The sequence below is a fragment of the Condylura cristata genome, unplaced genomic scaffold (assembly GCF_000260355.1).
Source record: "Condylura cristata isolate star-nosed mole 26May11 unplaced genomic scaffold, ConCri1.0 scaffold00039, whole genome shotgun sequence".
Classification (NCBI taxonomy): Eukaryota; Metazoa; Chordata; class Mammalia; order Eulipotyphla; family Talpidae; genus Condylura; species Condylura cristata.
The window spans coordinates 1,027,949-1,052,090 of NW_004567140.1; the positions used below are offsets into that span (position 1 = coordinate 1,027,949).

At 53.9% G+C, this 24,142-nt stretch overlaps 1 protein-coding gene across 1 annotated transcript; it reads left to right on the forward strand.

The window, feature by feature from the left end:
* The first annotated feature begins 974 nt into the window (after window positions 1–974).
* Window positions 975–24,142, forward strand: NOD2 (nucleotide-binding oligomerization domain containing 2). The gene is made up of 11 exons (XM_004693561.2): window positions 975–1,435; window positions 6,928–7,033; window positions 8,996–10,811; window positions 14,469–14,552; window positions 14,746–14,829; window positions 16,637–16,720; window positions 18,363–18,446; window positions 18,847–18,930; window positions 21,335–21,418; window positions 21,732–21,815; window positions 23,446–24,142. The coding sequence occupies exons 1-11, from the start codon at window positions 977–979 to the stop codon at window positions 23,516–23,518; spliced, it is 3,042 nt and encodes a 1,013-aa protein (XP_004693618.1). The 5' UTR covers window positions 975–976; the 3' UTR covers window positions 23,519–24,142.

Sequence of the window (24,142 nt, forward strand, 5' to 3'; positions counted from 1 at the left end):
TGCTTAGAGAAAAGGAGTTCCTCTTTTCCATGGCTAACACCCTTTCACTTTCATTTTCTCTGGGTACTGCACCAGTTGGACTCTGGACTGTCGCAGGACGGACCCTGCTGAGGAATTTTCTCTGCTGCTTGGGGACCCTCCCAGGACTTGACACCCCAAGAGGTTGCTTTCCCTCGAATTCCCGGAACTTAGTCTGGGGGCTGACTCAGAGCAAGCCACTGACAGGGCAGAGTGGCGGGTAGCAGGGTTTGGGAGCCTGGGCAAACAGAAGTGCAGTGGGGGAGGGCAGGCACGCACAGGCTTGGCCAGGTGCACTGGGGTCACGATTCTCACTCCCCTGGAGGGGTCTTCATAGAAGGCTGGGGGCTGCCCTTGGGGTCACCTCTGCAGGCACAGGGAACCCAACTCTAAGGCAGGTAGAGACTGGGTAGCCTGAGCTCCTGGCTCCGCCTCTTCCAGCCGTGGACCCTTGTGTAAGTGCAAGTCGGTTAGGCTCTTTGTGTCCGTTTTCTTCATCTGTAAAATGAGGCTGGTGGTAGCCCTGCTGGGAGCGGCTGGGAGGGTGAAATGGATTCATGTGGGAAGTACCTGGAGTGGGGCTGGCCCACTGCCCTTGCCGTCAGTGTTGAATAAATCTCAGCTGCTGCTGGACCGGGAGTGGCCGTGGCCTGGGACAGCGTGGCCAAGCCTGTGCCACGGCCTTCGTGGTCACTCCCGGCCCTCAGACACATTTAGGCTTTTCTCAGCTTCCTAAGTGGGCTGCAGCCCGGATGTGGGGCGCAGGGTCTTGGTTGACTCCTGGCTCTTTCAACCCTCTGTGGGCTCTTGCATCTACTTCTTGTCTTCTCTGGACTCAGTTTGCCTATCTGTATAGTGGGAGCCTGGGGTGGATAACACCTGAGGTGCCCCGGCTAGGCGCCAAAGCCAGCTTCTGGAGAAGTCGGCACTGACCTTCCCTTCCTCCCCAGGCGGTGAAATGTGTACCCAGGAGGCCTTCCAGGCGCAGAGGAGCCGGCTGGTGCAGCTGCTGGTCTCGGGGTCCCTGGAGGGCTTCGAGAGTGTCCTGGACTGGCTGCTCTCCTGGGAGGTCCTCTCCTGGGAGGACTATGAGGGCCTTCGCCTCCTGGGCCAGCCCCTCTCCCACTTGGCCAGGCGCCTCCTGGACACTGTCTGGAGTAAGGGCGCCTGGGGCTGTGAGCAGCTGGTGGCAGCCGTGCGAGAGGCCCAGGCTGACAGCCAGGCCCCCGAGCTTCCTGGCCGCTGGGACCCCAACTCCCCCCACCCAGCCTGCGACCTGCGGAGCCACCGGCCGGCCATTGTCAGGAGACTCTACAGCCACGTGGAGCACGTGCTGGACCTGGCCCAAGAGCAGGGTTTCATCAGCCGGTATGAATATGATGAAATCAGGCTGCCGATCTTCACGTCATCCCAGCGGGTAAGGTGCTTGCTTCTGTCTGGGGCGATCAGAATAGAGGAAGGGCGCTGAGTCACCGGACAAATGCGTCTTTGTGCGTCAGCCCTGTGGTAGGCAGGGTGGGAAGGTCGCTTGGCAAATAAGAGTCCTCTGGAGTTCGGTGGCATGCCACTTCTGGTGAAAAGACGCCTCGCATGCCGCTGCCAGGGCCGTGGGTGCTGGGGTGTGGGCCCTGGCACTATGTGGTGGCGGGTCTTGCTATGAAAACTCTCCACTGGGAGTCTCCTACCTCAGTTTCCCCCCTGTAAAGTGTGTTGGTTTGTGTACTACAATGGTGTCTCTTATTAATGTCTTGTTAATACCACAGACAAGCTGTCATTTTTGTTAGAAGTGGTGTCCTGCACTTGGATACTTGGATACTTTTCAGTTAGCAGCTCAACAGATCAAAATCCATTATATTAAGTCTGTATTTAATAGTTAATATGGCACATCAAGTATGAACAGCATTTAAATACCCACATAGGATTTCGGGTAGGAAATTGCACTAGATCATAGACCTGCCGTTGGGATTTAATTACATCTAAAAATACATGATTCAACAGAGACCACAGGAAAAGAAGCTTTGATTTATTACCACCTCCCCACTCCCACCAGTGACCCTCAGGCCTCTTGTGATGCAAATGACCAGCATCCAGTCCACTGTGGGTCAGGGAATTGAGGCCCAGGAAGTGTCAGTGAGCTCACAGTTACTGAGAGGGCTGGCGCTGGACCGAGTGCCTTGACTCATTCATCCTTAATTGTTCATTCATTTTTCTAGCCACATTCTGTTTAGATGCCCACTGCATATGCAGGTATCTGTCTTAAAGCGTATTGTGCTGGGAGGACCCTGCAAACAGGAGGGACTCAAAAAATGCTTGGTGAAATATGTGAACTATTGAATGAATGCATTGGAATTACATTGTAGTGTGAGGATGGGGTGGGTTGGGGGACTTTCTAGTTTTTGTTTTTGTTTATTTTTTATTAATTTAAAAATGTTTAAAGATTTATTTATTTATGCATACACAACTAGGATACAGGCCAGAGGTGCGGTGGGTGAGAGGATTCACCAGAGACAGAGTGGGGAGCAGAATAGGCAGATCAACAAAGTACAGTACTGAGAGGAGCAGGGGGTGGGTCAGGAGAGGTCTGCTGCGCCATGTGGGTCACCTCTGGGGTGGGGATCGAACTTGTGTTGAAGTGGCTTTAGCTTCTTAGTGCTGTGCTTTAACCTGCTGCACCACCAGAGAGGGCCTATTTTTGTTTATTAAAAAAAAAACAAACATGTTTTGATGTTCATACCTCGGTTGAGACAGAGGAAATCAACCATTCTTCAGGACTCTGATAAAACTGTCTCACGGTGGCTAAGTATTCACAGAACAGGCATGATGTGGTCAGTGCACATGAAACCGACACTGATCACCCTAGCACGGCCACTTCACCCTGGCTGGCCCCATGCAGGTTACAGTAGACATTAGTTCTCATTCTGCTTTGGTGTCTGGGGGGATGGAATCAGACCAGGAAGTTAGGATTATGTTTTGTCAGCTCGTGATCTGGTTTGGATGCTCTGTAGGGCTTAGAGAAGGTAGACCAGAGTCCTAGGGCCTGGAGGAAACAGGGTGTGAATAAAGGAAGCAGTTTTAATTTTCTGTTTACAGTTTTACTCCTCCACGTGTGCATGTGTTCCACTCACCCTCCACTAAAGCCCGGGTGCTGGTAGCCTGTCAGCCGCCCTCTCCTGTTCCACCCTCCCTCTGCCCTGGCCTCTCTGGTAACCATTAAATCCTTTCACTAAGTCCAAGATTTATTCCCTCTGTATTTTGCCTGTGTATGTGTTTTAGTTATTTATATTCCATAGATGAGTGAAACCATCTGATAGCTATCTCTTTTTTCATTTTCTGATTTATTTTGCTTAACGCAATCACCTCGAGGTTAGAAGTATGGGGATTGATGAAATAAAGAAAATTGGGTAACTTATGGGTCAAAAAATGACTCATAAAGGAAATCATAAAATATTCAGAACCAAACAATGATGAGAATATGGTTTATTAAAATTTATGGGATGCAGCTGAAGCGGAACTTAGAGGGAAATTTATAGCCTTTAATTTTATATTAGGAAAGAAGAAAGGCTGTATTTTAGTGGGCTATGAATTCATCCTAAGACAGCCTGGCAGGCCACAAAAGTGTTTAGGGCTGAAACATGAGCAGGTGATAAGGATGGTGAGAGAAATCTGAGGATAGTCGGGGTTTACAAAGGGGCGAGAGTATCTGAGGCTTAGCGTTGTAGATCCCAGCTCCCTCTGAGTTTCAGCTGAAATCTGCCATTTTGGGATTCCATAACCCGGTGGCCTTCCTAAGTAATGAATTTCTGGTTCAGAGTGGTGGCGTTTGCAGTATGTCCAGCTGACATGCCCTGCCAAGCCTGGACGGCCTGTACGTTCGCCTAGACTGACCTTATCATTTTCTTTTTTTTTAAGATTTATTTATTTGTGCATACAGAACTGGGGTACAGGCCAGAGGCTCAGGGGTGGTGAGAAGCTTCACCAGAGACAGAGTGGGAAGCAGAACAGGCAGATCGATGAAGTACACTGCTGAGGGGAGCAGCGGGCGGGTCAGGAGAGGTCTGCTGCGCCATGTGGTCACCTCCGGGGCAGGCGGGGATCGAACTCATGCAGAAGCGGCTTTAGCTCCTCAGTGCTGTGCTTTAACCCGCTGCACCACCAGGGAGGGCCGACCTTATCATTTTCTTTAAAAAGGTAGTGGCCGTGGAGTATAAGCTGAGGACTGAAAATGTCATGGAATGAGACAAAATCCAAGCTAAAGTACTAGTGCCTTAAAATACCCGTGGTCACTCTTAAGTGCCTCTGTGTGCCAGGCACTGCGGTTCGCCCTTTACAGTTCCTGCTTTTAGACCTCCTACCTTCCCAGGATTCTGGAAAGTTTTCTTATCAATGATTTCTCCCCATTTTCTCTCTTTATGGAACTACTGTTACTGGAACTTTAGCATCGCTGGACTTGTCCTATACCTTCTGCTTCTCATTGATTTCCTCTCTCTATCTTTTTGCTCTGTTCTCCTACAGTACAGCTCCATCTTTACACATTTTGAATTTTTCATTTTTAATACCGTTTTTTTAATTTCCAAGAGCTATGTGTGCTCTTCCTCTCAGCCTCCTGTTCTTACTTTATGGATCCAATATTTGTTTTTCACTTAAGGATCATAATGATAGGATAGCTTTTTATTTTATAGTTTTTTTTTTAACTTCACATAACCTTTTGATTCTACAAGTTGCTTTCCTCTCCCCTCCTTACTTGGCCTCTACTTCCTATATAAGTGCTTTCTTTGGACGTAGATAATCCTTGGTCATCTGCTCACGACTAAAGTAAAGTACTTTAACAGTTACTGGGAACTCAGCATGCCAAGGAAACTTGCCCATCTTGAGTTTCACTGTAGACACTTGGAGAATGGTGGTGTTTGTTCCTTTTAACCCTTCCTCCCAGATTGCCCAGGTTCCTAGTGTGAGCCTAACATCTCCAGGCAGAACCTACTCTTAGCTTCAGTGGATCTTGCAGATTCTGAGATGTCCACTGTGTGATTTCCCATGTCCCCAGGGTTTCTGGGTTCTTCTGGGTCTGTTCCTATTAATTAATGTGGCACATACCCGAGCACCTGCTCAGGGCCAGGTACACCCCCAGGTGTTGGGATTATGTCACTGGACGAAACAGACTAAAGCCCTTGCCCTGGAGATACATTTCCAGGGTGCTCAGGGAGAGAACAGCTTGGTCAGGGAGTTATCACTGAGGGGTGCAATCTGATCAAAGGCTCAAAAAAGTAAGGGGAGTAGCCACGTGGATGGCTGGGGGAGGGCATTCTGGTGAAAATGGGGGACTGATCAGACATTTGTAATAGGAGTGGTGTGATGTGGTTTCTACTTTTTTTCTTTTTTAAGATTTACTTATTTATACATACAGAATTGGGGTACAGGCTAGAAGTGCTGGGGCAGTGAGAGGATTCACCAGAGACAGAGTGGGGAGCAGAGCAGGCAGATCGATGAAGCACACTGCTGAGGGGAGCAGCGGGCGGGTCAGGAGAGGTCTGCTGCGCCATGTGGTCACCTCCGGGGCAGGCGGGGATCGAACTCATGCTGAAGTGGCTTTAGCTTCTCAGTGCTGTGCTTTAACCCGCTGTGCCACCAGGGAGGGCCCTCTGGCTTCTACTTTTAAAGAATTTTCGTCTGCCTGTGATGGTGAGACTAGATTGTTGGGGCAGGGACAGAAACAGGGAGAGCAGGTAGGTGACTTTGTAGTTTCCGGGTGGGGGGGGCAATAAGGGTGACTGGGACCAGGGTGGCAGCGGAGCAAGTGACGAGAAGTATGTCTGTGCCTGAATCCAGCCTGGCGAGCACTGGCCACGTGTGTCTGTTGATCTGAAGTGTGCTGTAAGGTAATGAGATTGGATTTCAAAACTCACTATGAAAGAAAGAATGCAAAACTGTTCTCTAACTTTAAAAATACTGATTGCATTCTGAAATGTGTTGATATTTTACATATTTTGAACTAAATAAAATACATAATTAAATGATTTTTTTTCTATTTCACTTATGTTAAAAAAAGTGACTTAGGAGATTCAGTATTACATGTGTCTTTATTTGTGTCTTACATTATATTTCTGATGGTGGATTCCAGAGGAGAGGCTTCAAAGGTGCCCCAAAACTCGGGGCAGAGCAACCAGAAGAATGAGTTGGTATTAACTGAGACCAGGAAGACTGCTGTTTTGTGCTTGTAGAATAGGAGTTAGTTGGTAAGCTGGGAGTATTTCTGGGGCATCTGAGTAAGGTGGCAAGGAGGTAACTGGACGTGTGCTCCCAAGGCTCAGAGGCGCTGACGTGGGGGAATCACAAGGCAAGGATGACTTGCCTCTCTTCCAACCAAATGATTTCCAGCTTCCAAAATTGTTTATTCTGACGTGTAGTTTTGTTTTTTTGCTATGGTTAATATTATTCACACTTTCTGTAGGTTTTCAGAGCCAGCTTGGATGTGTGTGTTCAATATCCAATACTTATTGATCTCTACTTTTATTTATTTGTTTCTGCATACAGAACTGGGATAGAGGCCAGAGGTGCAGGGGTGGTGAAAGGACTCCCCAGACATAGAGTGAGGAGCAGGACAGGCAGATCAATGAAGTACATTGCTGAGGGGGTAGTGGGAAGACAGGAGAGGTCTGCGGCGCCTATGGGTCACCTCCGGGGTGGGGGATCAAACTTGCACTGAAGCGGCTGCACCAGCTTGCAGTGCTGTACCTCAAACCATTGCGCCACCAGGGAGGGCTGATGTCTTAAAGCATGTCTTGTTGGCTTCCTTTTCTCACCTTTTATTTGGTGGAGGAGAGATGCCTCTGAGGTAGTAGTGATCGGTAGAACCCTGCTTACACCTCTCCATCAGCTTTTCTGGAAAAATAATGACTTTTGCTCTCCCCGTAGGCCAGAAGGCTCCTTGACCTTGCCACAGTGAAGGTGAATGGATTGGCAGCTTTCCTTTTGCGACATATTCAGGAATTACCAGCCCCATTGGCCTTGTCTGTGGAAGGTATATGCATGAGAGACCCGGGAGTGAGAACCCACTTGCTGGCCCAGAAAGTGAAGACGCACTTGGCTCATTTTAAGGCTAACACCACCCCTGACTTGTTGGGCTGTTAGGAGGATTAGGAAGAGGAATATGTGTATGACAGCTTAGCTTTTATAGGTCTCTGCACTGAGGAGTGATCATTGGAATGGCCATGTGGTGAGGGCTGACCACAGAAGTCCTCACTAAGTAACTCATTATCAAAGAGACCAAAGAGACGTGGATGTCCTTTTTGAATTAGTGTTGGTATCTCTTGGCTTCTGCACTGTAGCTACCAGCTATCAGAGACTCGGGAAACAAACAGATTTAGGTAATGTGTTGTCTCTCATTGCACATGGTCAGTGATCCAGCTCAGGAGCGGGAGACCCCTGGAGAGAGCAGCGATATCAGACCCACGCAGAGGCCCCCCATTTACAACAACCCTCACAAGACCCCCTCACACCAAGGATCCTGGGGTCCTGTGTGGTAGTCTTACCATATTGGGCAGTGAGCACGCCTGGGGCGGGGGTAGCTGGAGGCCTGCGGGTGGTCCCTGGGCGGGCACCATCTCCCTTGGGTGTGGACACAGGCGTCAGGGCACAGGGGCATAGGGGCAGGCCCTGGTTAACATCTGCTGCTGACGCCATTGGGCACAGCCAGCCAACCACGTGCTCGGCACCAGGACCAGCCATCTCGGCACCGAGGTGACTGTCACCGTGACATACATGTGTTTGTTTTTAAAATGAGAGGTTATTTTTTTCTTGGAGAATTTGGAAAATATTGGCCATGGAAAATCTGCAGTACCATTCAGGTATTAGTAAGGAAATAACCATTTTGTGATCTCTGTTCGGTGCTCTTGATGTGTCCTAAGGGCAGTAAGAGCAATGATGAGGATCGCTTTTCTCAGAAGAGGAAACAGTGACACGTCCTTGTATGGCTTTCACGGCAGCTTCAGTGAAAATTACTTTGGGAAGAGAAATGGGCCAGAATGTGGTCAGGGATAGCGAGGCCATGATGGGGTGACCTGTGTTCTGAGGTCCCTCTGTCCTGGGGTCCTGGGCCACCACTTCCTCATTCCCTAAAAGGGGAAGTAACCTCTGACACAGGAAGTGGTTTGCTCACGTGGGTGCTAGAGAGTCCAAGGAAAAGCAGGGTCTCATTGCCCAGCGTGTGATGGGCTCGCTGCTGTGCAGCACATGAGGAGGGCGAGAGGGCATATCGGCCAGACACTCTTGTCCCAGTGTTTGACCTGGACACCCCAGTGACCCTGACTTCATTCAGTGCCAGGCCCCTCCACGTAACCAAGGGCAATCACCCATCTTGGGGTCTGAGTTTTATTTTTAGGCAGAAAAGTGAGAGATTACGGTCAGGTAAGGCGAAGGACAGAGAAGAGGCCTGAACCCAGGGTCTTGGTTTTGATGGCACGCGTCTCATGCCCTTTGCCAGTCAGCACTGGCCCAGAGAGTCTGAGGACAGGTTGTGCAGTCTTCGGAGCTGCCACACCCACTAATAAAAACAACCATAAAATGTAACTTTTGAGTTCGCCACATGCCACACATTCTCCCAACCTCTATCTCAGCTCATTGTCCCCAAACAGGGCATTGTCTCATTTCTGCAGGCCAGGGCACTGGACCAGCAAGGCCTCGGTGGTGCCCAGCTTCAGACTCAACTGTGTCTGGCCTCAGACATCGGGCTCCCAGCCCTTCAGCCTCCTGCTTCCCTTTATGGGATCCAGCTGAGGCTCCGTGGGCATCTGTCCCCCTCACGGAGGAAGACACGAGGCACGGGGCGGTCACGTGACTGTCCTCGGTGTGCACAGCTTGTGAGTCAGTGGAGAGCCAGGGCTGAGGCTTGATGGCCATTCTTTCAGCTCCCTGGCATCATGTCCCCATGTGGCCTGCCCTCTGGCAACGTGCCCCTGCCCCAATTGCCTCTTCTGTCTTCCAGACGCTGCGTGTCAGAAGTACATGTCCAAGCTGAGGACCACGGTGTCTGCCCAGTCTCGCTTCCTGAGCACCTATGACAGGGCAGAGAACCTTTGTCTGGAGGAAATATACACAGAGAATGTTCTGGAGATCCACACAGAGGCGGGAGTGGCGGGGGCCCGGCAGCAGAGCCCCACCACGCTGGGCCTGGAGGACCTCTTCAGCCCGCATGACCAGGTCAACCAGGACGCCGACACAGTGCTGGTGGTGGGCGAGGCGGGCAGCGGCAAGAGCACCCTCCTGCAGCAGCTGCACCTGCTGTGGGCTTCGGGCCGGGACTTCCAGGAGTTTCTCTTTGTCTTCCCGTTCAGCTGCCGGCAGCTGCGGTGCGTGGCCAAACCCCTGTCTGTGCGGACGCTGCTCTTTGAGCACTGCTGTTGGCCCGACCTGGGACAGCAGGACGTCTTCCAGTTCCTCCTGGACCACCCTGACCGCGTGCTCTTAACCTTTGACGGCTTTGACGAGTTCAAGTTCAGGTTCTCGGATCACCAGCGGCACTGTTCTCCGACGGACTCCACGTCCGTCCAGAACCTGCTGTTCAACCTCCTGCAGGGCAACCTGCTGAAGAACGCGCGCAAGGTGCTGACCAGCCGTCCAGACGCAGTGTCGGCGCTCCTGCGGAAGTACGTCCGCACGGAGCTCTGCCTCAAGGGTTTCTCGGAGGAGGGCATCGAGCTGTACCTGAGGAGGTGCCACCGGGAGCCAGAGGTGGCCGACCGCCTCATCAGCCTGCTGAAAGCCACCACGGCGCTGCACGGCCTGTGCCACCTCCCCGTCTTCTCGTGGATGGTGTCTAAGTGCCACCAGGAGCTGTTGCTGCAGGGCGGGGGGTCCCTGAAGACCACCACGGACATGTACCTGCTGATCCTGCAGCATTTTCTGCAGCACACCTCCCCGCCAGACTCCGCCACCCACGGTCTGCAGCCCCGCCTGCTGCGGGCCCGGCTCCCCACCCTCCTGCACCTCGGCCGGCTGGCCCTCCGCGGCCTGGGCTCGTGCTGCTATGTGTTCTCGGCCCAGCAGCTCCAGGCAGCGCACGTGGACACAGAGGACATTTCTCTGGGCTTCCTGGTGAGAGCCGGGAGGACAGTGCCCGGGAGCCCAGAGCACCTGGAGTTCCTGCATATCACTTTCCAGTGCTTCTTCGCCGCGTTCTACCTCTTGCTCAGCACCGACATGCCGCCGTCCTCGCTCAGATTCCTCTTCAGCTGCCACAGGCCAGGCAGCTCGCTGCTGGCCAGGTTCCTGCCCAGGCTGTGTGTGCCGGGCACAGGGCCCAAGGAGGGCAGCGTGGCAGCCTTGCTGCAGGAGGCCGACCCTCACAACCTCCAGATCACCGCAGCCTTCCTGGCGGGGCTGTTGTCGCAGGAACACCAGGGCCTGCTGGCCGAGTGCCAGGCATCCGAGAAGGCCCTGCTCCGCCACCAGGCCTGTGCCCGGTGGTGTCTGGCCCGCAGCCTCCACAGGCACTTCCACTCCATCCCTCCGGCCGTGCCCGGAGAGGCCAAGAGCATGCACGCCATGCCCGGGTTCATCTGGCTCATCCGGAGCCTGTACGAGATGCAGGAGGAGCGGCTGGCGCGGGAGGCCGTGCGTGGGCTGGATGTCGGGCACATCAAGCTGACGTTCTGCAGCGTGGGCCCTGCTGAGTGTGCTGCTCTGGCTTTCGTGCTGCGGCACCTGCAGCGGCCCGTGGCCTTGCAGCTAGACCACAACTCCGTGGGCGATGTCGGCGTGCAGCAGCTGCTGCCGTGCCTCGGCGTCTGCAAGGCGCTGTAGTGAGTGCTGAGGGGCACCGTGGGCGGGCTGCGGGGGGGCAGGCACTGGGCCTCGGGCTGGGGTAAGCCGCCCAGGCCCAGCCCCACCCCGCCACCGTCCTGTGCACCAGCCGGGTCCCTTCCTGAGGCTGGGTCTTGGTTCCTGGTAGCAGCAGCCCGAGTGACAATAGTCACTCATGGGGTGTCCTGTTGGCTGGGCTGTGCTGTGCATGTCCCCAAGCACCTTCTTCCACCTCCACCACCACCCAGCACCATCACAGGCCCTCCCTTCTCGGCCTCATTGTCCGGAATTGGAGGCTCAGAGATGTACAGGGACTGGTGGAGGTTCACACGGGAAATGGCAAGCGGGGGCTCACAAATCCCATCTTTCTGGTTACACACTCCCTGCTCCCACAAAGCAGCTGGTTGAGGGGCAGACTCAGAGGCTCCCTGAGAACCTGAAGTTCACACCCACAGCTTGTGGTATCTGAGAGTGGATTAGGAGCTAGCCCCACTCAGAGGGGACTCTCAAATCCCAACGAGATAGGGGCTGCAGAGTCCCGCCTTTCACCCGTCTGGGGGGCGGTGTCCACGTGAGATGTGGGCCTCACCCACCCTTCTCCTCAGTGTCCTGACTGCAGGGGTGAGGACCCCCCTTTGGAAAGTCTGTGCTCCAGCACCCGTGGGCCTCCTCCATGTCTTAGGGAGAAGCAGTCATGGCTTACGCTTCAAATCTACGCCCAACCTCCAGGGCTCTGGCCTACCCAGAGCAGACACATGATACCTCCTAGAAACTGCCCGTATGTAGGGACTAACCATGGTCCCAAGTTTACAAACACAGCACGATACAAATACAGTACATAATGCGTAGAGTTGGCATGTGTCTGATACATAATCCATATATGGATATACCAATGTCTCAGGCAGAAGTAGACAAGTTGGGTGATTTCTGGAGAGCGTAACCAAGGGGCTGCTTACAAAGACCTGCGCAGGTGTTAGGAAGAGCAGACGGGGTGGTCCAGGGTCCCGGGGCGAGTGTGGGGCACGGGTCATCACCCTGCTACTGAGGGGTGGTGTGTGGAGCGGGCTCCTGGCAGGAAGGGAGGCTGCGGCAGCCTGAAGGGTGAGGTCGAGCACGTCCCCAGCCTGTGCTCTGCCTCCTCCCCTGTCTTGCCTTCTGCCACATCTTCCACTGGCACCTGCAGGGTGCTAGGGTGGTTCACTGAACTGGGACCCTCGGCCCCAGGGCCAGGTGTAGGGAGCCTGGATCTGTTCAGGTGACGGAAGTGATGAGCACATTGTTTTGCTTGGGAATGTGCATTTCCCTAGAGAGCGGACCCATGGTCCTCAATCAGGTTCTCCGAGGACCCTTGAACCCCAAGCGGTTAGGAACACAGTCCTGGATGTTCCTCCGAGGCCAGTCCTTCCCGGGACGAATGGGACCCTCTAAGTCAGGACGGCCCATGGAACCCCCACGGGTTGCAGAGGGACTGAGTGCCTGTCTCTATTTCCAGAAAGAGGGGAGGGTGATCATCCCAGCGCTCCGACTATAAGGGCCCAAGGACTCGAGGCAGTGTGTATTCTTGGCCCTGACCCTAGCGACCCCAGCAACCCCACTCAGTAGATGAAGGGGGGACCTGGAAATCTTTTTTTTAAATTTATTTATGCATACAAGAACTGGGGTATAGGCCAGAGGTGTTGGGGGGTGAGAGGAATCTCCAGAGACAGAGTGGGGAGCAGAACAGGCAGATTGACTGAAATATACTGCTGAGGGGGCAGTGGGAAGACAGGAGCTGCATGTGCCATGTGGGTCACCTCCCTGGCTGGGGATTGAACTTGTGGAAATCTGTTTGTTTTTTTAAAGATTATTTATGCATACAGAACTGGGGTACAGGCCAGAGGTGTGGGGACAGTGAGAGACTTCACCAGAGTGGGGAGCAGAACAGGTTGACTGACGAAGTCCACTGCTGAGTGGAGCAGTGGGCGGGTCAGGAGAGGTCTGCTGCGCCATGTGGGTCACCTCTGGGCGGGGATGGAACTCATGCTGCAGTGGCTTTAGCATCTTAGTGCTGCACCACCAGAGAGGGCCGGGAAATCTGTTTTTAACAAACATCCTTAGTGATTTTGATCCAAGTGGCCCAGAGACCACTGTGCAGGGTGTGGGAACCAACTGGCTTTCGCTTGGCCAGTGATGTGCGGCCCACGCTCCCACTCTTGCCCCTGCAACCCAGTAGTGAACCCTCCAGCACGCGGGGGTGGGGAGCAACTGTGCACTTCCTGTGTGTGTGTGTGTGAGGGAGACAGACAGGGCCAGGCAGAGAGGGAGGGAGGGGAGGAAGGGGAGAGAGAAGGCTGCTCTCCCCGGTGTGCTTCCATGCCACCGAGCCGTGGCCTATGGAGGCCCACACAGAGTGCCCGTGCAGGTTCTGGAGGCCTGGCCCTGCTCAGAGGCTCCCGGAGCTTCTTGACTGTGGCCACAGTCAGGGAGAGAGACTGACAGAGGGTGCAAGTAGGCACCCAGGTGAGACTGAAGCTTCCTGAGATGACTTTCGCCTCAACTCTGATGCTCTGTGCTCACTCTTCTGTTCTTTCTTTTTCCATTTAAAAAGTGCCACACAGGACCTTCAGGGTTGACTTGTGAGCCACTGAGAGCCCCTGACCTGGAGGCTGAAAATCAGCCCTTGGCGCCCAGAGAAGGGTGTGGGGAGGGCCCTGCTGCGTCCAGAGTGGGCTCTGGACCGAGACTGCCTGCGCCCAGACCCTGCAGGGGCAATGCTACCCAGCACAGCCACTTGAACTGCCCACGCCTCACTCTCCCTGCTACCACATCATGGGCTTAAGGATTAAATACCGCTTCTGCCAGGACGCGCTTAGGACAGCTCCCTAGGCAGACTTCCCCAGGGCCGCTCTCCCTGAGCCAGCTGCCCTCAGGGCTTCACGTGCACTGTCCCTTTAATGCTCCCACCACCCAGTTCCCCCACTCCTCTCCCTTCTATAAATGAAGAGAACAGCAGATAGCTGGTAAGTGGATGGCAGGAGCAGAACTTCCAGAGAGATTCCAGAGCCAGAGGTAGAGGTCTCGACCTTGAAGTCCCAAGTTTGCACAGACTCCCTGCGATCTCCCCTGCCGCCCTCTCCCCTTCCCTCCAAACCAGGCCCCTCCCCGCCCCCCAACCACACACCATGGAACTCTCAGCTCCAGAGAAGGGCCTGAGAGTCTGTATTTTAGGGACACTCATGGTGAGGTGGGCTATGGGTGTCCTACCCATGGAGGGGCTGCCTGCCAGCGGCGGCAGTGGCGAGGGCTGTCACCAGGCCTCTGAGCAGACCTTGCGCTGGTTTTCCGAAGCTCAGGCTCATCTAACCATCTGGGGTAACCGCCAGCACCCCCGAGGGTCTTGTAAAGTTCCTTTCCCACCTCAGAAGCTGCTGATTCTCTGGAAATTGGGCCTGAGGTTAGGTCAGTGACTCCTGGGCACCCAGTACTCTTAGCAGCGGCTCTGAGTCCCCCACATACTGGCAACACCCTGGCCAGGGGCGGGGGCGTCCCACTTTGCTGGGTGCTCAGTCCTTATCACATGTTCCTGAAGCACTTTGGGAGTAAGTAGAAGTCTATTCTCAGAGCTCATTCATCTTTCTGCCTCAGCTCTGCTTTCAAATTTCTTTTTCCCTTTTCAGCTTGCGAGATAACAACATCTCAGACCGCGGCATCTGCAAGCTCGTGGAGCGCGCCCTGCACTGTGAGCAGCTACAGAAGTTGGCGTAAGTGGAGCGGGCAGGGCCTGGGCTGCAGGGCCCCAGCCCCACTCCAGCCCCTGCCCCCAGGCAGCAGCCATGGGTGTGAAGGGCTGGGCTGGGTGTTTGCAGCCGGGGGCTCCTGTCCTGAGGGAAAGGTGCCCCCATTCTGGGCAGTCACTGTCTGCTGTATTCTGTCCCTTCTCTCTGCACGTTCCAGTCTTTTCAACAACAGGTTGACGGACGGCTGTGCACACGCCATGGCCAGGCTGCTTTCATGCAGGCAGAACTTCGTGGCCTTGAGGTAGGTCCAGGATTTCCCGCTTTCCTAGAAACAACTTTCCCAAATGGCCCACAGCGAGTCAGCCTGGTGCGGGTTCGGACTGGCTCTGTCTTCTGGGCAGAGTCTTCTGCTGTGGGGGTGAAATGTGAGGAAACATTCACTGCAACGATCTCCTTTCTGATGGAGTTGTCCCGCTGTTTCTCTCTGGGACATTCTTGCCTCCTGAATTATGAGGCCAGAGAAGGGACCAGGTGAAGAAAAACCAGACTCACAAGCCGAGGGCGACTGCAGTCACCTGTGGCCTGACCTTGTACTCACGAGGTGTAGGCTTGCAAACAGGGGCCAGACTCAGAATTTCAGGCTGGGTTTTGAATCACAGAGTGATGTGGTTGACAGACATGGGGCTTGCTCTGGAGCCAGGCCAACAGAGGTCACAATCCAGGCCCCTGCGATTTTACTCCTCATTTGCTGTGTGACCTGGCATCAGCCCCATGTCTCTGTGCTTCTTCTGAAAAATGAGGCTAAGAATGGCAGCTACTTCACAGGTGGTTATGATGGTAGGTACTTTAAATTAAGCTGGCACATGCATAAATATATGGTGAGCTCAGTGGCTGAAAGAGTGTAGGCGAGTCACAGAACTTCTCAGCCTTTTTATCCCGTGCTAGTTCAATTTCCCGGTAGGGATTAGAATACGACAAATTTATGGGCACGATGCCCATGAGGGGAAGTGCGGGGGTGTTGGGTTGCAGCGCAGGCCTGAGGAGCTGAGTTAGTCAGAAAATTGGGAGGGAGATCTTACACTTCAGTGCAGTTCTGAGTGAATAGGAAGGCTGTTGGACCCTCCAGCCTGGCCCAACAGAGGAGTCTCTTGTGTTCAGGCCTGTGGGAAGCAGCCTTCGTGAGGAGGGGACAATGGATTCCCAGCAAAGCTGCCTTGGCTCTGGGCTGCACCTTGCTGGTCTTGAGGGGGATAACAGAGCTGGCCTAGATGAGTTGTGAGGCAGCGGGGCTGGGCGTGTATTAACATGCTCAGAAAGGAGGAAGTGTTGGGCCTCCTTGAAGTGCAGGATTTAAGTCTCCGCAAGATCAAACTATCACCAGCCACTGTGAAATTTCTTCAATCCCTGGCCATGAAGTGACCCACAGGGGCAACAGATCTCTCCTGTCTCCCCATTGCTCCCCTCAGCAGTGTATCTCAGTAGATCACTGTCTTTGGTAAATCCATTCACCCCCCCACACCTCTGGTCTGCACCCCAGTTCATGTGTGCATAAATAAATAAAAATAAAAATCTTAAAAGAAAACCCAAAAGAATGAAATGTTATTCCAGGAAGCCCGGGCCCTGGCTCTGAATTCTGGGGATTTCTCTTGAAACCCTCTGTGGTGTCCAGATCTCTCAGAAACCCCTTCTGACGGCTCAGAAGGACACCTCCTCTCTCCTGGCCACCTGGCCTGCCCCAGGCTCATTCTGTGCAGGTGAATGAATGCAGCAGTGGACTTGGGGAGTCTGCAGGGTCATGCCCAAGGCCTGACCTGTTCTGGGGGGAAGGTGACAGTACATCACCCTCACCCGGCTCCCCAGGGGTTTCGAAACCACCTCCCAGCACATCAGGCTCCTTTGCAAAACCAGTCTTTTCACCCCTTCTCTTTGCTGGTGAAAAGCACAGGTGTGGAGGCCAATGGGGATCCCCAAGTTGCAAGGACACCAGCTTTGGGGAGGGCCTCATGGCTTCTGTCCACGTTTCTTTGCCCAGGCCACGCTTTGCCTCCAGGTCTAGGCCTTCAGGGCATCCACAGGCCTCATGTCCTCCTCTCTGCCTTTCTTTCCAGGTTGGGGAACAACCACATCACGGCGTCAGGAGCTGACGTGCTTGCCCAGGGCCTCAGAGCCAACACTTCCCTGCAGTTCCTGGGGTAGGTTGTGCCCTCACCAGAGGACCCATGTGGGAGGGTTTGGGGCTTGAGAGTCCTTAGGGGGCAGGTGAAGAGCTTCAGCCAGAAGGCCCCCGAGGCAGCCCGGCCACAGTGCAGGGGGAGGCAGGGAGAGAGTGGGCGGCTCTTGCTGCCTCAGCACTTGTGTCTCCACTTGATAAACAGGAAGTTCAGGGTGGGGGTGGCAGTGCCCACGAGTAGGGGCAGGAAGCTCGCTGGTCCTTGCCTGGGCTGTGCTTCACACCTTTGTGAGTCCAGGAGTTTGCGTGCACCGTGGAACCCCTGGAGAGCTTCTGAGGGACCATTACCTGGTCCCCTCCTGGAGTCCTCACATGAATCATCTAGATGCACAGCCCAGAGTCAGCCCTTTAAAAAATTCCCCAGGGAATGAGAACTGAGCCCAGGTAGAAGGATGGAGACTGGACGCAGGGTGGGAGGAAGCAGAACTTCAGAGCTTTTGCGTGCTGGCGGGCGTTGCCAGGCACTGCCAGGGAGAGCGGAGGAGGCAGACACAACTGGAAGGGCAGTCCTGCCCAGGGCCTGGTATGAACTGGGGTCCACTTGACAAGAAGGGTGTTAGAACCCAAGACCTGGGGAAGATAGACTGACTCGAGGGCAACGGTCTTCTGCCCATTTCACAGTCAGACATGGCACCTGCAAGCTCAGTTTGAACCAAGAATGGACAGTCTACTTGGAGTTAGCATCTTCTCCAAGCTTAGTAGCAGCAGAGTGGAGAAGGGGGGCGGCCTCAGCCCCACAAGCTCTCTACAGATTGAAGTCACTCTGGCACATCTGGCATGTTTCTCATTCAACATATTTATTCAAGCACCTGTCTGGGGCAGGCATTTGGCCGAAACTCTCAGACACCAGCAGATGACACAAACTGTTCTGTAATTTGCATTTTTCCTTAACAGTACATTACAGGCATCTTTTCAAAGCTGATGACCTCGTTTGTAAATGAGGTTGCATAGTACCCCACTGGCTGGATGTGTGCAATCTGTTGCGCTGGTCCTGAGCTGATCACACTCAGTTTTTTGCTGTCACATTTCTGGGGAAAACAGCCAGAGCCCAGCAAATATTTACCTAGTTACCTAAATCCATCCTTAGTCCATGCAGCCATCTTTGCTCACTTTTACACACACACGTCCACGTTAACTGGCTGTGGACTTGTGATCTCAAGGTATGAGCTGGGCTCCATCTTTGCAAATAGCAGTGGGTTTGAGGAGGATGATCCAGAGAGGAAGAGCTCCATGAAGGAACTGGGCATGCTCAGGAGTGAGACACAAAGTGTGGTCCCAGGAGGTGGTTGAGGACATGTGGGTGGCTGTTACCAGGAAGCAGATCTGACCTAGTTAGCAGGAAAATTTCACAACTGTGTTGATTCCCTCCAAGTGCCTTCTCAGTCCTTAGGGTATGTGTTGGGTGGGCCCCTGCTATTCTGTAAGTCTGGTCTGAAGCCAAGTATGAGGCCATATTCCCATTGCAGTAAAAAGATGGAGATAGCTGCCACTCAGCTGCCACCTTGGTGCTCACTGACGGCGGTCTGGGAGCAGTGCCCGCCCTCCCCAGGCCAGCGACAGGATATCTCACTGATTCTATGTCTTGATTCTGTTGGCTTTTCCAGGTTCTGGGGCAATAAGGTGGGTGACAAGGGGGCCCGGGCGCTGGCTGAGGCCGTGGGTGACCACCAGAGCTTGAGGTGGCTCAGGTAAGCTTCACTTCTGTCCTGCAGTTATGGGGGAACTAGGCTGAGAAAGGGGCACCTCTCCATGAGGGATGAGGAAGGAAGAGAGGTAGGAGCTTGAATCTTCCTCTGTGACGCTGGACCTGTCCCTCCCTGCGCAAGGGCCTTGATTCCCTATCTGTGGATGCAGATTCTGGGCTGCGCCTCTTGGTGCTATCTCAAATGGAAGCTGCCCAGTGTGCCATGTCGGGAAGGATTTTAAGGCTCCCCTGGGCTTGTAGAAAGGAATACTGTAGTCAGCCAGTGACCTCCGGAGGCGTGACTTCCCAAGGGAGCCGGCCAGGGGTGTGGCTCTGAGCAGCCAGCTTATCTCTGAGGTCCCTCCCTGCTCTGACGCGGTTTTTTCTTCCACGGTTACCTCCAGCCTGGTGGGGAACAGCATCGGCAGCGAGGGTGCTCAATCCTTAGCACTGATGTTGGAAAAGAACGTGGTGCTAGAAGAGCTGTGGTGAGTTTGGGGGGTTGCTAGCTCGTGGAGGCAGATAATGGCTTTCTTTTCTCCTGGCCTTACCTATGCAATAGTTGTGTGGATAAGACGAAAGAGGAGGATTGAGTCATTAGGTGATTGCTTTTGTCTTCCTGGCTTGGATGCCAGGAAGCGCAGAGAGGCCGACACTTGGTGTGTGGCATCATGGCTAAGGCATCATTGCAAGTCCTGACTGTGATTTTTGGCAAGTTTAGTAACAACCTCCCAACCTCGGGTTTCTTATCTATAAAATGAGGATAGGAATGCTTCTACCTATAAAACACATTCAGGAAGAGGATTAAATAGCCTGGCCCTCCCTGTGGCGCAACAGGCTAGGACGCAACACTGCAAGTTGTCCGCAACTGCTTCAGTGCAAGTTAGATCCCCTCCCAGTCCTGGAGGTGACCCAAAGGGCATGGCAGACTTCTCTTGTCTCCCCTCTGCTCCCCTCAGCAGTGTACTTCATCAATCTGCCTATTCCACTCCCCTGTCTCTGGTGAAGCCTTTCACCACCCCTGCACCTCTGGCTTGTACCCCAGTTCTGAATGCACAAATAAATAAATCTTTTTTTTTTTTTTTTTAAAAAAAAGCTTAAATAGCGCCCGGCATATGCGCAAGGCTGCATAGGTGGCAAATTGCGATGTAGCAATTGCTAGTGCAATTGCTTAGACTCCAAGGCCTGGACAGCCACTGCCATGCGTCTCCTGTTAACTCAGGTCAACTTGACATTAGAGCCGGAAACACAAGTGGGGTTCAGAGAAGCGAAGGGGTCAGCTGTGCCTGGTGCTGACGCTGCTGATCAGAACCCAGTCCCGACTTGCTCACCCTTCAGATACACTGGTATTGATGTCATCTTTTGAGTTCGGGGTCCTTGGGTTCACTCTGGGAAAAGTTTCCCCAGAGCACCCCTCTCAGCGGCTTGCAGCGAGTTTCTCCACGAGGCAGAGACTCAGATGTTAAAGATGAAGTTTAGTAGAAAGAGACAGGAGAGAAAAAGACACTTGCATAGACACAAGCGGGCAGGGAGAGCTGCCCCGCAGCAGGAGAGCAGGTGGAAAGAAGCACCTGCATAGTCACAGGTGGGCAGTGGAGCAGCTGGGCTGCCCCGTGCTGGTGGAGAGACTGCACAGCTATAGACGGCCTCTCCCTGGGAGGGGCTCACACCCTGTGAGCCTAGGTTGGTTGACTTCGAATAGAATCTGAAGAGATTTCTGGTGATCTTCATCTCCATGTCCTTGTCTTTCGCCTTTTGTATTTGAGCCTCAGACATAGCCCCCCACAGTCTGTTATCTGCTGGGAACTCCTGCAGATATTCAGGCACCCCTAGGGCATCTCGGACTGGGGTGTTGACCTTGATGTTATGGCTGCATCAGTTGCTGCGCTGGCCCCTTCTAGCCATCCCCTTTGTGTGACTCAGTCTTGTGAAGCTTCCCTGCATTCCTTCCTCCATCAGTATCTCCTTGCTATGACATGTCCTGGGCAGGTCTGAATTATATCAGTTAGATAAAGTGCTGGATGGTTTCTCCAGGTAGCAGGGAGGCACTGAAGCCCACGAGCATTGCCTTGAACAGGCACGGGGCCAGGCCTTGGCTGCGGCAGGACTCCTAGCCTCTGCCAGCACACCAGGGCCTGTGTCAGCTGGGTTTTGTCACTCATTTTTTCTCAAGGCATGCTCACCGCGAGTGCATCCCTGTCTACATTACAGACGGCAAGTGACAGAAAACCTCCGTCTGCAGTGGCCTAAGCCACGGAGACGTCTTCTGTCATGCTCAGGCAGTCTGGAGGTTGGCAGCGTAGGGCCAGTAAGGAGCTGTCCGGGCCCAGCTGCCTGGATTCTGCGCCTCTGGCCTTTCATCCTCGGTCTTGGCAGATGGCTTCATGACACAAGGTGGCTGCAGCATGCTGCCTTCCCTCTGTATTCGGGGCACCAGCCTGGATATCCGGGAGGGCGATGGCACAGGCCTGAGGGTCTCCCCACTGTAACGAGCATCCCCAGGACTCCCATTGGTCAATTGGCTATGTGTGCTCATGGCCACGCTGGGCCATCCTGGCTGCCAGGGAGAGTGGTGAATGTCCTCATTTTGTCAAGCACAAGACTGCCCAAATGAAGTTTGGCTTCATTAGTAAGGGAGACAGGGCAAGGGGCTGTTGAGGTGCTGGGATGTGAGAGAACTTCTTGTGGAGGAGACCTGGGTCAGGTTCTTCCCCCGAAGTGCCCCTAGCTCTGAGAATCCAGTGCTGTGCTTTATCTGTTCTTCTTTATCTGTAAATGTGGATTTTCAGATGTTGGGTTTTCTAAATGGGGAGCATGTGGGTTAATCTTTATCGACATCATCTTCCATAATAAACGTTACCATGTCAACTGGGTTTTCTCTCTTCTTGCCAGCCTGGAGGAGAACAATCTCGGGGATGAAGGTGTATGTTCTCTCGCCAGAGGCCTTCAGAGAAATTCAAGTTTGAAAGTCCTGAAGTAAGGAAGCTGTGAGCAGGAGCCGGAGCAGTGGTGGCCGGGCTTGGAAGGGGTTGTTTCTAAACCAGATATCTGGGTGACTGCCCACCTGGCTAACTACATGAGGTGACCTCTGGTGAATGGAAGAGAGGGGTATTTCCGCTCGGTCACTGAACTTTGTGGTTGAGCTCATTGGGAATCTCAGACAGGAGAGGGACCCTCGTGGGGCCAGTGGGCTATAGCAGGCCAGCCAGTTCCCAAAGCCCCCTGGACTGGACTGAGCCTGGAGGAGCCCCTGGGATCTTTGAAGGTCATTGTCGCATCTTCCCTACAGGCTATCCAACAACTGTATCACGTGCCGGGGGGTGGAAGCCCTCCTGCAGGCCCTTGAAAGGAACAACACCATCCTGGAAGTCTGGTAAGGCCCCTGAGCCTCCTTCCCTCACTGATCCTCAGTTTTCCTGTGTGCAATGGGTGATGGGAGAGAGGAACTGGAACAGTCCTCAGACCCCTTCTGCTGTGCCATTCAGGTCTACTCAACACGTGACAGATCTGGAAAGATCCTGCCGGCTCTAAGCAGTCTCTCATTTATAAATCATGAGTGCTGACTGTAAGACCAGGAGTGCTGGATTGGGCTGCGGCCGAAAAAAGCCACTCAGAGAAAGGCAGGGCACCCGCCTTCACACAGTCAAGGCCCCTGGATCGGACCCTCGGCAGTTCTGGGTAGAAGTCACACGGCCTGAGGACCGTGGGCAGTGCAGCCAGGCGCCTGTGTAACCAACAGCCACACTCCTGCATGTGTTTCGAGAAAGCCTTGAGTCACAGCTTCAAAGTTGTGTTTGCCTTCTTTCCAGGGATATATTTGTGGCTCAGATAATAAGTAGAGAGGTTCCCCCCAGCTTCCCATATGAGTGAATGTTACTATATATGTTTCAGGCACTGGGCTAGAAACCAATATTTAGAATCTAGAGATTCCCTGTAAATGCTGGTGTTCAGGATTTTCTCAATAAAGTCAGAACAACTGGCAGAGAAAGCCCCGAGCTACTTAAGTGGCTTAGAGAGGGCACAGACTCCGCTTGGCTGAGCCAGTGGCAAACTTTGTGGGGGCCCCAGACATGCTTGCCTTGCACCAGGCCCCTTCGGCTGCTGTCAGTTACCTGCTGCATCCCTGGAGTCTTGTGACCCCCACTTTAACTATGCAGACCTGTCCCTCTCTCAAAAAGCATATGAAGGTGACAGCAGCTGTGGCTGTCAAAGGATGAAGTTAAAAATAAGGGCCTCTTCACATGGCCCATAGTGAGAGCTTTGTTCGCTGTGCTGTGTCAGCCCTGCAGCCAGTGAGGTCCCAGCTCCTGTGCAGACTGTGGGTTTGTTGTTTGTTTTGAAGATTTATTTATTTATGAATACAGAACTGGGGTGCAGGACAGAGGTGTGGGGACGGTGAGAGGATTCACCCGAGACAGAGTGGGGAGCAGGACAGGCTGACCGACGAAGTCCACTGCTGAGGGGAGCAGCGGGCGGGTCAGGAGGGGTCTGCCGCACCCTGTGGGTCACCTCGGGGGCAGGCGGGGATCAAACTCATGCTGAAGTGGCTTTAGCTTCTCAGTGCTGTGCTTTAACCCGCTGCGCCACCAGGGAGGGCCCATGTGGGTTTGTTTTTAAAGCCACTGCCCAGTCCTGTGACGTGTCACATTCTGGGTCCCGCGATGGGGGAGCCAGCAGCAGGTTGATGCAGCGGGGTTGCTGCTTGCTGGCGGAGCTGGGAGAATCAGGACTTACTCATCGCATTCTTGCCAGATTCTGCTGTCACCTCAAAAAGAATTGCTGGCCTGGGGAGTCGGGGCCGGCAGGCCCAGCGTGGCCCCTGCAGCGTTGTGGTGCTTGTTTCCCCCCACACACGGTTGTTTAGAGGTGTCCTGCGTGGGCACAGGACCAGTGCCGACCTCCCCACCCCTTCGCAAGGGCTGCAGCTAAGCCCTAGGTATGTGTAGGGCGCAGTAGCTTACGCCTGACTGTCCTCACCCCGTCTTCTCTCTGCTTCCCTCCAGGCTCCGAGGAAACACTGTCTCTCCAGCAGATGTGGGGCAGCTCGGGCGCAGGGACGCCAGGCTCCTGCTCTGAGGACTGTGGGCCATGCTCACCTCAGCCTGGTTGTGAGCACCCGTGGCTTGGGCCTGCAGCTGCGTGGCCTCTGGGGTGGCGTTCAGATGAGCCTGTCCTGTCCTGCCCAGTGGCGCACACAGGTCCCCTCTGTTGGGCAGAGGGAAGGTGTAGTCTCTTCAGAACAGACTTTCCAATGCCTGATTTTGCCACCAAGATTCAGCCTATGGGATGTCCAAGAGGATGGCACCCCCACAGCATGGGGTGCCCAGTGTGGAAAAGTGTGAAGCTTTCAGGGAGGCCCAGGGGTGTGGCCTCATGGTGTAAAGATGGTGGGGGGGAGGCTGTGCAAGGCCCTGCCCACTTCCTCTGCAAAGACGGGCACACAGGGAATGCCCCTGTGTGTCTCACCCTGTGGGCACAAGTCCACGTGTTCCCCACTTGGGCTCCTCGCCTCATTCCAGCCAGGCACATGGCACTTTGTGGCTGAGACAGAGAATACCGGGGTGGGCCCAGTATTGCTAGCTCTCTAGTAGCCACCTGCTCCTCCTCACGCCCCGGAAGGAAGGGGCTATAGTTTACCCTGCTTTCCCTTCTGGTATTTTTAAAAAAGGATTATTTATTTATGCTACAAGAACTGGGGTG